Source organism: Mustela nivalis (assembly GCF_964662115.1).
Source record: "Mustela nivalis genome assembly, chromosome: 4".
Lineage (NCBI taxonomy): Eukaryota > Metazoa > Chordata > Mammalia > Carnivora > Mustelidae > Mustela > Mustela nivalis.
In genome coordinates, this window is record NC_139023.1 from 98,494,531 (window position 1) to 98,510,327 (window position 15,797).

The 15,797-nt window shown below is 36.1% G+C and overlaps 1 protein-coding gene across 4 annotated transcripts in view; it reads right to left on the bottom strand.

Annotated features, from left to right (window-relative positions):
- SEC24B (SEC24 homolog B, COPII coat complex component) overlaps positions 1-15,797 on the bottom strand; it is a 96,019-nt gene that overhangs the window by 39,486 nt on the left and 40,736 nt on the right. For 2 of the 4 annotated variants that reach the window (XM_082728176.1, XM_082728175.1), the window contains exon 4: positions 9,021-9,125. The exons of the other annotated variants lie outside the window; for them this stretch is intronic. In XM_082728176.1, coding sequence (XP_082584302.1) covers positions 9,021-9,125 — 105 coding nt within the window. The remainder of the gene's footprint in view (positions 1-9,020; positions 9,126-15,797) is intronic. 4 annotated transcript variants of the gene reach the window in all.

A 15,797-nucleotide genomic window follows, 5' to 3' on the forward strand; every position in this document is an offset into this window, starting at 1 on the left:
CATGCTCCAAACAATACCCTCAAGAAAGAAGGGACAATCCACAGAATGGTAGAATATATTTGCAAACATATATCTGGTAAGGGTCCAGTATGCAGAATATAAAAAGAATTCTTGCAACCCAACCATAAAAAGACAAATAACCAAATTAAAAACGAGTAAAGGACTTAAACAGACACTTCTCTGAAGAAGACAAATAGCCAATAAATACATGAAATGACGTTCAACATCATCAGCCACTAAGGCAATGAGAATCAGAACCACAATGAGATGCCACTTCACATGCACCAGGGTGGTTATAATTGAAAAGACAGATAATACCAAGTTTTAGAAAGAATACAGAGAAACTGGAAACTACATGAGACTTTAAAAGGGTACAGTTGGAAAATGTCCTGGTGGTTTCTCAAAAGGTTAAACACAACACAGAGATACCTAAAGACCTGGCAATTTCACTCAAACTAAATGAGAACACAAACCTCCACAAAGACCTGCACATACATGAATGTTAATAGTAGCATTATTCAGATGGCCAAAATATAGAGACAATCCAAATGTCCATCAACTTATGAATGAATAAATAAGATGTGATGTATCTCCACAACTGAGTATTAGCAATAAAAAGGAACAAAATATTGACATATACCACAATGTGGATGAACCTTGAAAACACCATGTGAAGAGAAAGAAGCCAGTCACAAAAATCCACATATTATATGATCTGTTTATATGAAATGCTCAGACAAATCCAGAGGCAGAAAGTAGATTAGTGGATGCCTAGAGATTCATGTACGTATGCATGGAGGAGGGTAAGAATGGTAAGTGACTGCTAAAAGATACGAAGTTTCCCTTGGGGGCAATAAAAATGATTGGTATTACATGGCGATTGCCTCATACCTTTGTTAATATGCTACAAACTCAAGGAGTAAATTTTACAGTACTTCAATAAAGCTATTATTTAAAAAAATACATAGCATTCCTCTCTGATCAAGAAAAACTTTTAGGGGTGCCTGGGTGTCTCAGTAGGTTAAAGCCTCTGCTTTCGGCTCAGGTCATGATCCCGGGGTCCTGGGATCAAGCCCCACATTGGGCTCCCTGCTTAGCGGGGAGCCTGCTTCCTCCTCTCTCTCTGCCTGCCTCTCTGCCTACTTGTGATCTCTATCAAATAAATAAATAAAAATATTTACATTAAAAAAAAAAAAGAAAAACTTTTGATTTTTTTTTAAAGATTTTATTTATTTATTTGATTGACACAGAGAGCAAGTACACAATCAGGGAGAACAGCAGAGGGACAGGGAAAAGCAGGTTCTCCTGAGCAGGGAGCTTGATGCAGAACTTGATCCTAGGACCCTGGGATCACGACCTGAGCTGAAGGCAGATGCTTAACCAACTGAGCTACCCAGGTGCCCAAGAAAAATTCAAATGTAAATATCAGAAAATAATTATTCTTGGGAAAAAAATAATGTTAAGACTGTTTACACATATCAAATTATTTTAAAGATTTAAAGTATTAATTTTGTAGAAATAATCTGTTTTCAGGTGCCTAGGTGGTTTAGTAGGGTGAGCATCTGATTTCTGATGTCAGCTCAGGTCATGATCCCAGAGTCCTGGGATCAAACTCTATGTGAGGCTCCAGGCTTAGCAGGGAGTCTGCTGGAGATTCTCTCTGTCTCCCTCTTCCTCTGTTGCTCCCCCACCCCAACTCTCTCTCTCAAATGAATAAATTTAAAAAAAAAATATTCTGTTTTATTTATTAAATAATTTGAAACCTGCTAGCTTACTCTAAAATTCACTTTAGGAAAAGAATCCATGCAAATCTCTATTTTCAACTTTTTTTTAAATTAAATATTTTTATTTATTTATTTGACACAGTGAGAGAGATTGAGAGAGAGAGAGAGACTGCGCGCAGCAATACAGGTAGAGGGAGTGGGAGAGGGAGAAGCAGGCTTCACTCTGAACAGAGAGCCTGATGTGGGCCTCAATCCCAGGACCCTGGGATCATGACCTGAGCCAAAGGCAGACACTTAACGAATGAGCCACTCAGGTGCCCCTCTATTTTCAACTTGTTAAATAGCAAAGCCATGATAAAAGTTTTAATTCTAGATCACTAAACATCTCAAGTTTTGCTAAAACTTATTGTTTAATTCTAACTCAGTCATGACTTCACTGCCAACACAAGTTGAAGATGTATTTTTTTTAAGAGGTACATTATACAAGTTAGTATTTTGAACAAATTTAAAAACACCTTCACTATTCCCTTACTATCTTACAGAATAAAGTCTAAACACCTCTGTGGTATCAAAGAGTTTTAAAATGTGGCTTCTGATTGCCCTCTTTACCTCTTTTCCTGTTCCCACACCACTTTCTCTCTCTTACCTCATGATACAATCACACTGATGTTTTCATTCTGCACCCAGCATACCATCTTCTCTTGTATTTCTGCACCATAGATATTGGTTCACTAGCCTAAATTCTGTTCTTCCACATGGCAAATTCCTACTCATCCTTCAAATTTCAAATCCTCCATAAAACCTTTCTAATATACCCATGGAAAATCATTTCCTTTCCTATGTCAGGAAATTTCCTCACTCCTTATTTAATGCACTTCTCAAGACATTCTGTGATCACATATGCTTCCCTATCATCTGATGAGTATACAAAAAAGGCTATGCTACTGTATTAATCTCTGAAGCATGACACCAAGCAATATATACTGCTTTCTGTGCACGAGCTGGCTTTAGTCAAATGAATAGCTTAGGGACTTGCCCTCATTCTTAAACCTTAGATAGGACCAGTTTGCAGGTACTTATAAAACACATAATCTACATTACATTTGCCATGGCTGGAGAAAAAAAAGAAAGCATTTTTAAATGTTTAGTATTTCAGTTAATTAGATTTGGGGCTAGCCTAGACATCTAATTACTACGAATGCCATTTCTTTTTGAAAGTAGCTTTTGAATTCTAACTCTAGATGCTGGTACCGTATCTCCTTCCTGTAGCCCTAATACTCTCCCCCTCTCGCTCTGCAGAAAGTTGGGAGTTTCCAGCTAAAGCAATCATATATACGTATGTATGGCATGTTTATAAGTTAAATGTCAGGTAACATGTAATGTACAAAATGTAACAGGTACATTTTCTTTTTAATATAGATGAACACTGGGGTGCCTGGGTGGCTCAGTGGGTTAAGCCGCTGCCTTCAGCTCGGGTCATGATCTCAGGGTCCTGGGATCGAGCCCCGCATCGGGCTCTCTGCTCAGTGGGGAGCCTGCTTCCCCCTCTCTCTTTGTCTGCCTCTCTGCCTACTTGTAATCTCTCTGTCAAATAAATAAATAAAATTTAAATATAGATGAACACTGAAAACCTTCAGATACTTTTCTTGTGGCATGAATATCCTTCAGAAACCCAGGACATATATTCAATTTATAAAATTTTAAAAATATATATGTACTGAATTCAGCTGAAAGATATCCACTTGTTAAAATAATAAAACACTACATCAATTAAGGGGAAATACAGATTTGAACGCTTTTAAGGATTCACTTCTGAGGGGGCAGGGAAAAGGGAAAAGGGGGAGATACTGGTCAAAGAGTACAATCTTCTAGTTGTAAGATGAAGAAGTTTGAGAAATCTAATGATACTTAAATTAAAAAAAAAAAGAAGAATTCTCTTTGGAATTTAGACCTAAGCAGGCCAATATTCTCTTGTTATCCACAGGAGTTGACTTAACTTATTCTGTGTCATAAGAAAACATTATCTTTTAAAATATCCACGGCAGGGACGCCTGGGTGGCTCAGCTGGTTAAGCAGCTGCCTTCGGCTCGGGTCATGATCCCAGCGTCCTGGGATCGAGTCCCACATCGGGCTCCTTGCCCTGCGGGGAGCCTGCTTCTCCCTCTCCCTCCGTCTCTGCCTTCCACTCTGTCTGCCTGTGCTCGCTCTCGCGCTCTCTCTGACAAATAAATAAATAAAATCTTAAAAATAAATAAATAAATAAATAAATAAAAAATAAAATATCCACGGCAAACCATAAATATATCATTATTTCTAACACAGTACCTGGAGCTAATTAATTACTATTAGCCTGTGTGAAAGTCAAACAAAAACTGACTACGACCTTAAAACTCGTTATGAGAAATCAAAAGTTTTATTCCACTAGCACTTATAAAATACAGCACCCAAGCTGTCACATTCCCAGAGCCATGTGAGAAAGCTACCTGTTGCCCTCTCGCCCTTCCCAACCTGAAAATTCCCTAGAGGAAAGGTGCTTGAGAGTTTGTATAGCAGGTAACAGAACATTACCTGACGATATTCTGCAGGAACAGGGCTGATAAAGTCTGAAGTCTGAGTTAGTCTTTGTGCTCGTTCCCCAACTTCACATCATTTCACTTCTCAATTTTTATTTCGCTGCCTACTTCCTTTCACTCTAGTCCTTACTGTAACAACTATGCCAGCATTTGTCCGCAGTGTGGGACCTAAAACTAACTGACCACCCACTCTAGCACCAACAACTGAAGGAGTGAATACCTGTCACCAAATAAACTTAAAGACAAGGATTTAAGATAAATCATATGGGAACCTGATAGCTTGCTACTTGTTGAGCTTCCTTTAAGTTTATTCTCCAACAATTCTGAACTTTTAGTAGCTTCTAACAAAATGTAAGACAGTCCTTACTACAAAGTCTATAAAACTAAAAAGAGGAATAGGAATGATTTCTGAACCTGCTCAAATATTTCCTTGTTGTTTAGTAAATTTTTTCAAAAGTGGAGAACAATTCCATATAAACTCAACACACAAAAGTTCCATGAATATAGAGAATGAATACCACTGAAATGTTTAAAAAGTAGAGCACTCTGAAGCTCTACTTTTTATAAGTCCTTATATGTAGTCCCCACAACAATCCGAGCCATTTTCTTTAACCTCATCACACATGAAAAAATTATTGGAACTGAGCAGGGTTTAAAAAATAAAATTAAATTCTTCTAAAAGTTACATCTTCTTTTCCATTCAGAACATGTCTCTAATTTGCAGTCAACAAATATATGATTTTTTTTTTTAACAAACCATGAATTGAGAACACAGGATTCTAATAAAAATGTCCATGGTAGAGTCCTACTATTTTGCTGCGTAATAAAAAAAAGCAGGAAGAAGACAGTATGTAAATGACACAGTAGTGATTACTGCCCCAGGCCTTCTAGTTTCCCTGAACTGCAGTGCTTTGTGGGCTCACTAGCTGACAGAGACTTTTTCATTTTCACACCTTCATGCAGACAAGACAGACATCAGTTTCAATCTTCGCCCTGCTATTTAGTAGTTGTGGGACCAGAGACAGGTGGTACTTAGCTCCTCAGATCACGGTCAACTATGCAAAATGGAGCCAATTCTCTCTGGTTTACAGGACTGCTGAACAAAATAAACTGCAGTAAGAACATAACCTCAATATTAATTACTGTTATCTTTTTGATTTTCCAGACACTGTTCTAAGCTCTTCACAAAGAATATTGTCAATCTTCAAAATAACCCTACATGAATGTTATTATTATTATTATTATTCCCATTTTACAGATGAGTAAATTGAGACTCAATGAGTTTAAGAAACTTGTCACAAAGCTAGTTAAGTGTCAAAGTCAAGATTTGAATCTAGAAAAACTGACACAAAAATCCATCAGCTCTTTAGTGCTGCAACTGGCATACAGTAAGCGCTCAAAAATGTCCAGTATTATCAAAATCTAAATGCTACTGAGCTAAGAACTTAGAAATTATTCTGGTGCAGCCACTCTGGAAAACAGTATGGAGGTTTCTCAAAAAGTTAAAAATAAAATACGCTATGATCGGGGCGCCTGGGTGGCTCAGTAGGTTGGGCCGCTGCCCTCAGCTTGGGTCATGATCAGGGTCCTGGGATTGAGCCCAGCATCGGGCTCCTTGCTCAGCGGGGAGCCTGCTTCTCTCTCTGCCTCTGCCTGCCTCTCTGTCTGCTTGTGATCTCTGTCTCTCTCTCTCTGTCAAATAAATAAATAAAACCTTAAAAAAAAAAAAATACCCTATGATCCAGCAATTACACTATTAGGTATTTACTCAATGCACCCCGAGGTTTACAGCAGCATTCTCTGTAACAGCTAAATTATGGAACCAGCCGAAGTGTCTATTGACTGATGAATGGATAATGTACACACACACACACACACACACACACACACAGGAATATTACTCAGCCATAAAAAAGAATGAAATCTTGCCATTTGCAATGACATGGAATGAACTAGAAGGTATTATGCTAAGTGAAACAAGTCAGAGAAAAACAAATACTGTATGATTTCACTCATGGAATTTAAGAAACAAAACAAATGAACAAAGGGAAAAAGAGAGGGGCAAACCAAGAAACAGACTCTTAACCTATTGAGAACAGACTGATGGTCACCAAAGGGTAGGGGGTGGGAGGAAGGGTGAAAGAAGTGATGGGGATTAGGGGGGCAGTTGTTGTAATAGTCCTGAGCATTGTATGTAAGTGCTGAATCACTATATTATGCACTTGAAACTAATATTACACTGGAGTTTAAATAAAATCTTTAATAAAAAAACTCAGAAAATTTTAATCTGTAATATATTCAAGAAAAAAGTAATTAAACAAGACAAAGATGATAGAAGGAAAACCATAAATGCTTAATTTTTTTGATTTCCCGATATTTTTAGCCTAAGGAAACAGATTTTTCAACAATTGCACCTAATTACAAACAGAATAAAAATGAGAGTAATTTAGTTAATTATACAGGAATTCAAAAAAAATTACAAAAAGAGGGCAAAAGTTAGGCTGACAAATAACATTATATGAAATAATACACTTTTGAAATGTGCAAAATAAGGATCATGAGAGGATCTGAATAATATATACACTAAATAATAATAATACTATAGGGCCTGAGAACAAACGACCCCTTAGTGGCAATAACCACACACTACAATTAGATCTTAGTTTCTAAAATACCCCTCTTCACTAAAGGAAACAGGACACCTTGAAAAAATGGCTCAGTCCACTGTTGCAGCAGTATAAGATGAGCTAGGAATATCTTACTGAGGCCTCGATGTGCTTAAAGATTCATGAGAACATGTTCAAAAGACGGTCTGAAGGATCTGTCATGGCCACATCTCAGATAAGCCACTATGAAAATAACTAATGATTGAAATGGATTATTACTGAGTGAATAAAATAAGAATCCATGAGTCAATATGAACCCAAAGAAGTCAACAAGGGAGAAGAAAAAGCTCTCCTTTACACTGAAACCTTGACTCCTAAATATAGAAGGAATGTAGGAATTAGAAAATCATTAATAAATGCTAAAACTGAGTGACAGTTTAATTAAGAACAGGACATTTACACGCTATCAAAAAATCTCCCCACAAATTACTTATTAATTTCAAGGGGAAAAAGTGGTAACTTACAGTGGAGAAACTTGGCAGACACCGTTTTAATCAAGTGATCAAAGTTAACATCATCAATATGGGAACAAATTAACATCATGTGCCTGGGACAGGACGCACCAAGAACATAACATTATTTCAGTGGTAATCCTGCCAAAACCACAATTTGAATCTAATCACAAGGATACATTAGATAAACCCAAACTGAGGTACATTCTAAAAACAACTTGCCTGTATTCTTCAAAAATGTCGAAGTCAAGAAAAAGAAAGGAAGGTTAAAGGACTGTCTTCGATGGAAGGAGTCTAAACAGAAATGGCAACAAAATTCAATGGATGACCTTGAACTGGATCCTGGGCCGTGAAAACAGCTATGAGAGATTTTACTGAGACAACTGCTGAGATCTGACTATTGATTGTGTAGCAGATATTATTACAACAGTGTTTAATATCCTGAATACTGTATTGCATTTATGTTATGTAAGACATTGTTCTTATAATGAGGAAATACATACTAAGGTATAGAGGAGTAAAGCTCCAACCTACTTTCAAATGATGTAGGAAAAAAATGTATAATAATAAAGCAAGAGGGGCAAAATCGTTTATATAGATGCACATGGGAGTTTCTTTTACTCTTCTTCTACGTTTTCTGTAAGACTTAAATTATACAGAATTTAAAAATGACAAAAAATCCAAAAAGACAGATGGGTATTTAGATATTTAAAGAAAAAAAATTACCCCATCTATAACCCTCTATTTTTAGCCCTCCTCAAATTGTGCACAAGGATCTGAATATTTCAAAAATGCATTAAGAAATAAACTTGTGTTTAAACATATAAAAATACTGTTTATAAAGCATATCCTTCTACTCACTAATAAAGATGACCAAAGGAGAATCATGGTCAGACACACCTTGAAAGGTCAGCACTTATTGGTTGTCTTACACTGTTAGAATTAATGAAGGAAGTGAACTTCTTAATGTTCAGCATGTTTTACCCAGCAAAGCTAGAAAAGGATATTAAACAAGTTGCAACACATAATTACATACACAACTTCTTCACTAGCAAGATGTGAACTACCTCAAGAAGCAGGATAGTAACTACAAATTCTTGCTCTTTTAAATATATGATGAGAAGGGCCAAAAAGAACCTTAAAAAAACACTGTCAATTTCTTTTTACTATTTTAAAACCCATATGGTTCATTTCAATTAGATAAAAGTGACATGCAAAGCAGAATATAAAACACTATTCCTAAAAGGGTGCTAAAGCAATCATAAGCCAAAAGCTTCAGTTAGGGCTCATTCTTTGGCATGTGACATGAGAGGAAATGCATTTCTGAAAGAAAGCACTCTATCATCATGAAAGATGCGTTGTTACTTACAAAATGGTAAAAGATGTCCAAAGGAAGAAAAATAAAATAAAAAAGCAAAACACAACCTTTCTGTAACCCAAGTGACCCAACCTCTCAGGTGACCCAACCTTTCTGTAACCCAAACCAAGCAAATTCATGGAGCTAAATCTGCAACACTTTTTTTTTTTTAAGGCTAATAGACTATGGACATAAAAAGAAAATTTGAGTAGGAAAAGATCGAGAACTGGTGTAAAGCTAAAGCAGACCTGCTTCCTCATCCTCCTCCTCCTCTTCCTCATCATCGGAAGTTGATGACAAGGGAGTTGGTGCGGAGCTAGCTTGATTATTAACATAGTCACCATACTGCATGCCTGTAAAGTGGAAAGCACAAACACAAGAGTCAAACCAACAGGAAAGATGAGAAATAAAATTTTGACATTGCATTAAAAGTGAGAAGGAACTCAGACATTCTAAAGAACATCCCAGCATGCATTTTAATGTTAGCAAATTTATTATCAAAACTGGAACCGTTAGAAAATTTCTGCAAAGCAGTTTAGTAAAAGCAGCTTTTACATGAATTGGTTTAAGTGTGAAATAAGTACCACGTATTACACTGATAGAATTCAGGAAACTGCAATGATACTTTGAAAATTTTACTGAGCTCTATACATGTTTACCTTCTTTGACCTTGGGGCCCTTGTGGTATACTTCCTTTGGGACTGTACCCTCTTGCTGAGCAGTGATCATTTCTACTGAAATGAATTTATACCGCATTCAACATACATGCAAATACTTGATACCTTCCTTCTGCTAATGCCACTTTGATGGTAACTCAGTTCTCATAACGGAAAAAGAATGACAGTTAAAGAAAAGAACTGTACTCAGAATAGTTCTCTGCTCACAGATGCTCAAAAAAAGAGTTTATTAACTGTGGCCCTACAAGTGTGACAATTACAAAACACTGAATTTTCTGAGATGACTAATCATCTCAGCCTATTGCCTATACGTTAGCCTGAAGCAGATGAATGAGACTGGTCCTCTTGTAAGACACACTGAGGGAAGACTGTGTGGAAAAGGCACACTTGTAAGACACACTGAGGGAAGACTGTGTGGAAAAGGCACAGTGGTTAACTATGTAACACTTCTTCTCCCTCTACAAAAAAAAAAAAAAAAAAAGAGTGATTGAGCATTTTTATTGTTCGATACATCTGGTAAAAATTAGCCTAAAAATTGACATTCACAAAATTTTATGAGGGAAAATAAAATAACCCCAATGAAAAATAATAGTAAAAAAGGAATAAATATCCTTATAAAGAAAACCTTATAATTCAACTTGAAAAAAAAAGATACAAGAAAAAAAACACAGAAACACAGTGTGGATTTTTAAGGACATTTCACAATATCGGAAGCACAATAAAGTCCTGCCTCACCAAAGTAACATGGTAGTCCTCTGAAGCTTTCTTTTTTTCTTTCAGATGACCTTTTAAAATTAGCATGTTAATAAACATAATTCACGTCTATCATAGGAAAAAAGCAATTAAGGAGAAAAACCTGAGCTCAGAAGAGCGCAAAGGTTAAACTGTTGATGAGTGAAGCTTTGATCTTCCCACTAGGACCAAATAAGTCACAGAAAAATCTGCTGGCTTTGCTGAGACATCTTTTAAAAGTCAGATAAAATAGGGGTGCCTGGGTGGCTCAGCTGGTTAAGCATCTGACTTCAGCTCAAATCATTATCTAGGGGTCCTAGGATCAAGCCCCCTGGTGGCGCTGTGTTCAGCAGGGAGCCTGCTTCTCCCTCTGACCTTCCCAGCACCCCCATGCTCGTGCTCGCGCGCTCTCTCTCTCATAAATAAGTAAAATCTTTCAAAAATATATATAAATAAAATAGTAGTTATTATAAACTCATCTGAGAAAGTAAAAATCAATGCAAACTAAAATTCATGCAATATAAGAAATCAATTTGATACTTTGAAAGACCCCATTCAGAGTGGCATATTCCTCTAATAAAAGCCTATTTAAAATGAAAATTTGGCTAATATTAGACCTTGCATTAAATATACTAAAAAGTTTGCAATTAAACACAAGTTAACATTAAAAAGATTTTATTTTATTTATTTTTAAAGATTTTATTTATTCATTTATTTCTTTGACAGAGACACAGCAAGAGAGGGAACACAAGCAGGGGAAGGGGGACAGGGAGAAGCAGGCTCCCTGCTAAGTACGGAGCCCAATGCAGGACTCGATCCCAGGACCTGGCATCATGACCTGAGCCGAAGGCAGACGCTTAACAACTGAGCCACCCAAGAGACCCCTGTAAAAAGATTTTAGAGAAAACAAATTCTTCAATTTAAGAACCTCTTTAAAAATGAAATACTTTCTCAAAATGCAATTAGCATTGCACTTTAAAAAGTACAAGTGTGTATATACAATAAGAAGAAATGAGAAAGAAGAAACTCCACTTACTGTGCTAAGAGAGGCCACTAAGCAGGAAAAAAAATCAGAATAGAATCCACTCTTTTCATGACTGAATCGATATTCAGGCTGTTGACTCTGACACTAACCAAAGGAGTCAAAGTACAGCACAAACCTATATATATGATAAAACATCTTCCTCTCTTTCTCCACATTTACTGAAGTAAAAAGATTCACTTATTAGAAAAATATCCAACGCTTAATTGGAAACAAATGAGATTGCTATACAGTGATTTAAAAAACCTAAAGAGCAATTACTTAATGCACTGGAAGAAAGCTATGAATAAGACAGAATAGAGTAATGTTATTATATCATTTTATATTATACAATGGATGTCAACATACTGTATTAACAGACCGTCACACAACATACTCAAATTTTTACTTTTCTGAAAAAAGATGCAATCCATTTTAAGAAGTGCTAATGATAAAAGCGTCAAGACTTAAGCCTTCCCCAACTGTGACTCTTACTATGCTCAGAATTTAGCCTTCCTTTGCTTGTCCAAGTAAACTTTGTCTAAAGCTGGAGGATATTAAATGGCACAAGAGTATGACATTTTTATTTGTGACTCCAGAATAACAACCAATCCTTATTTAAATGTCCCGCTTTAGGCTAGGTACAATACATACAAATGGCAACAAATGGGGAGTTACAACCAAAAAGGAGTTGACAGCCAAGTCATGTACTATAGGGTGTGTGAATGGTTATGCAAACTTCCTGACTGCCTTTCCTGAGACCTTCTTTGAGAGCCAGAACCTATAGATGAGATACTCAGATTGCATATATGAGGTGGCAGAATACAGCACCCTCTAGAGCTTAGTCTAAAAGCCACTGCAGAAAAGCACATGGAGTACCTCCCACTCCACCCACCACCACCACCAAAGGGCATAGGAATGCTGTATCCTAACTTTGCTTTACCCAGAGTTTTCACAGTTTGAATCTAGTAAATCAGGAAGTAATCTATCTTCATAGATAGAACCTAACTTGATGAAGAGCTTTATTATCAACTGAGCCCCAGTATTTTAAAAAGGACATTCAGTTTAAACTACCTCTCATATTAAAGTACCTTCGGGCAAAACTCTCCAAGGGATCATACTCTTGGAGCTGCTTAATACAGAGCATCTTCACTTGTTCCCTGGATACAGCTACCCTGGGAATAAATAAAACTAGTCTGAAGAGAACAAATCCCTTGTGGAAGTTAGCTTTTTTAAATTCAAGAGTTCAGAATTTTGAGTGCTATCTTGCCTAAGCTGGTCTTCAAACTAGGTACACACACTACTATATGACTTTCTTAGTCTTTGCAAAATAATGGTTTTAAGGGAATCAATTTCCATAGTACTCTCTTTCTGAAACTTACCAGCTAAGAAAGTGCCTATGTTAACAACAGCCATTCCCTCACTTTACAAAGGAAACACATACTCTTAATTTATCCTGAATCTTCCCGTAATACATGGCCCTGAGATATAAAAATACCTCCGGCCCTGAAAGGAAAGCTTCCTTCTTCCTTAAATGATTAATCAAGACACCCTATATCTATAGACTTTCTGTTACCCTGCCATTCATGTTTCAGTTAAGACAAAATATGTTAGAATTAGGGTTGGTGCTCACTGGAATATTCTTAACTTAGAAATATTGAAAAGTAGACTGGTGGGAGTAATGATGACTTTATTTAATAATTCTGTATACATGTAGCTCAAAACTACTACTATCAGAGAACACACTGCTTTTGAAAAGAGTCCCATGAGAACAAAGCAGAAACAGTTAGGAAGACTGAAAAGACAAGCTGAAGGACGCTGTGAATAAAGATGGGGACTCTGGATTTGATTCTAGGTTCTTTCACTTACCAGCTATGTTCCCGTGGGCAAGTTACTGACCTCTCTAGTTTTCATTTACATTATCTGTAAAAAGGGGTAATAACTACCTCAAATGGTGGTTGTAAGGATTAAATGAATTAGTATATTTCAAAGTTTAACATTTCAAATGTTGCCTGAAATATACTAATTACTATATAACTATTAGCTATTATTATTGAATTTTAAAAATGTATCTTTGTGTATATTTAATTAAAAACATTTATTTATACTTAATCCTACAGGGGATAGGGCAAGTCATTAAAAAAAAACCTCCACCAATCTTAGTAGTATTCTTAGCAATGTAAATTCTTTTAAAAACAAGTAGAGGGCGCCTGGGTGGCTCAGTGGGTTAAAGCCTCTGCCTTCAGCTCAGGTCATGATCCCGGGGTCCAGGGATAGAGCCCCGCATCGGGCTCTCTGCTCAGCAGGGAGCCTGCTTCCTTTCCTCTCTCTCTGCCTCCCTGTGATTTCTGTCTGTCAAAATAAATAAAATCTTTAAAAAAAAAACACAAAAAACAAAAAACAAGTAGAATGTTTTCTAGGATTGACCAATTTTTTCAAGATACACTGGATAAAACTCATAGATAAAAACTGTACATAATTTCTTTCAGAGTCAATCTGAGATATTCAATAAAGTATTTTACAACCTATTTTATCATAAAATACTTACAATGATTATAATCATTTTTCACCTCCTTTTATTTTATACACTATTTAATTCTCTCTGCCTCCTTTTTTTAAAAAATTTAATCTTATTTTTTTATGTGACAGAGAGAGAGATCACAAGTAGGCAGAGAGGCAGGCAGAGAGAGGGGGAAGCAGGCTCCCAGCTGAGGAGAGAGCCTGATGTGGGGCTTGATCCCAGGACCCTGAGATCATGACCTGAGCCGAAGGCAGTGGCTTAACCCACTGAGCCACCCAGGCGCCCCTCTCTGCCTCCTTTTAACAACAAAAAAATATTTACTAATGAGACCCTACTATCACTTAATGGTATATATTTTTCTTTTTCAATTAATTACATGGAAATATTTTAATCATGATGTCTGAAGAAATCAACAGTTGTTTCTGATTTTTATACTTGATTCCTATTTAAACATTTTAAAAAGTCAAATATCAGAGTCTGATACACACAATGCATATATTTACCATAGGAATACAATGCTTTTCAAGCTAATCCTCACTTCATAAATAGCGTATTATTGGGTATATGTTGCACTGCTTTATTTCAAATTTGGTAATGAAAAACAGCATACTGACTCATTGTCTAGTTTTTATAACTTACTCTAAAAAAGGATAAATTACTCACATTAGATCTTTGTTGTTTAAATTTGACTGCTTTTAGTATTTTGGCTTAAAAGATATATGCTATGATTTATTTCTCAATGGAGCTTATGATACGCCTTTGAAACTCCAGGAATACGTTTCTTTAGATTAAAAAAATGAAATTAGATTTTCTGACAAAGAATAAAATTTGTCCCACTGGTTTGAAAATGAAGACTGCCTTTGCCAATCAGGTTATATGTGATACCACAAATAAAACGAATGACCTCTATCACAACTTCAAGTCTTTGATAAAAATACATTTAAAGGATATGATATTGTACTGGCAACGGTACAATGAAATTCACAATATTCTGAATATTGCTGATTCAGTTAAACAAGTTTTAGGTTTGGATGCAGAAGATCTATACTGATCTTGGCACCCCACTCAGGGAGTTTGTTTTTGGGTAAGACACCTAACCTCTCTAAACTTCAATTTCTTCTTCTATAAAAGGAAGATGAAATATGCTATGCTTGCTTCACGTGATGATCAAGTGAGAAAATAAAAGTTAAAGACACTTTATAAAGTAAACTGCTACATGACAGTAATGATGCTACCATCTATCTACAATCTGGAAAATAAAATGGAACAAACAACAATAAAAATTTCTGATATGTAACTCAGAAGTTAAACATATTAAAAAACTCCAAAGAATAATACTGCTTTAAAAAAAGCCTTTCAGGGGCGCCTGGGTGGCTCAGTGGGTTAAGCCGCTGCCTTTGGCTCGGGTTGTGATCTCAGGGTGCTGGGATCGAGTCCTGCATCGGGCTCTCTGCTCAGCAGGGAGCCTGCTTCCTCCTCTCTCTCTCTGCCTGCCTCTCTGCCTACTTGTGATCTCTCTCTGTCAAATAAATAAATAAAATCTTTAAAAAAAAAAAAAAAAAGCCTTTCATTACCATTCCCAGCTACTTCACTTGAACAAAGTTTATAACAATTATATGTGTGAAAATAAAAACTATGAATGAAATTTATCTGAAGTTTATCTTATTCTGGCATTCTGGCACTCAATCATATACAACTCAGGTACACAAACCTATGGTGGGAATGGGGGAGAGCCATTCATCTCATCCAAAGATATACTTCCAGTAAAAATGTACTTCCCACTAAAAAATAGGCAAACTCATAATGTTTATATGTTGTTTTGACCAACTATATGCTAACAATAATTGTACTGACAGTTTAATCCAGAAGAAAAAATGTTAATGCTTAGATCTTATGGTCATAGACAATAAAGCAAAATGTAAAATTTCAATTTATATAATATTACTATGGCAGAGAAGTATGATAGAATGATAAAAGAGTTTCTAGCTTAAGAGTATATTATATTATTATATTCAGGGAAAACAGTACGACATTAAGGAGAAAAATTTTAAAGAAAAGTTCATTTGGGCCTTTT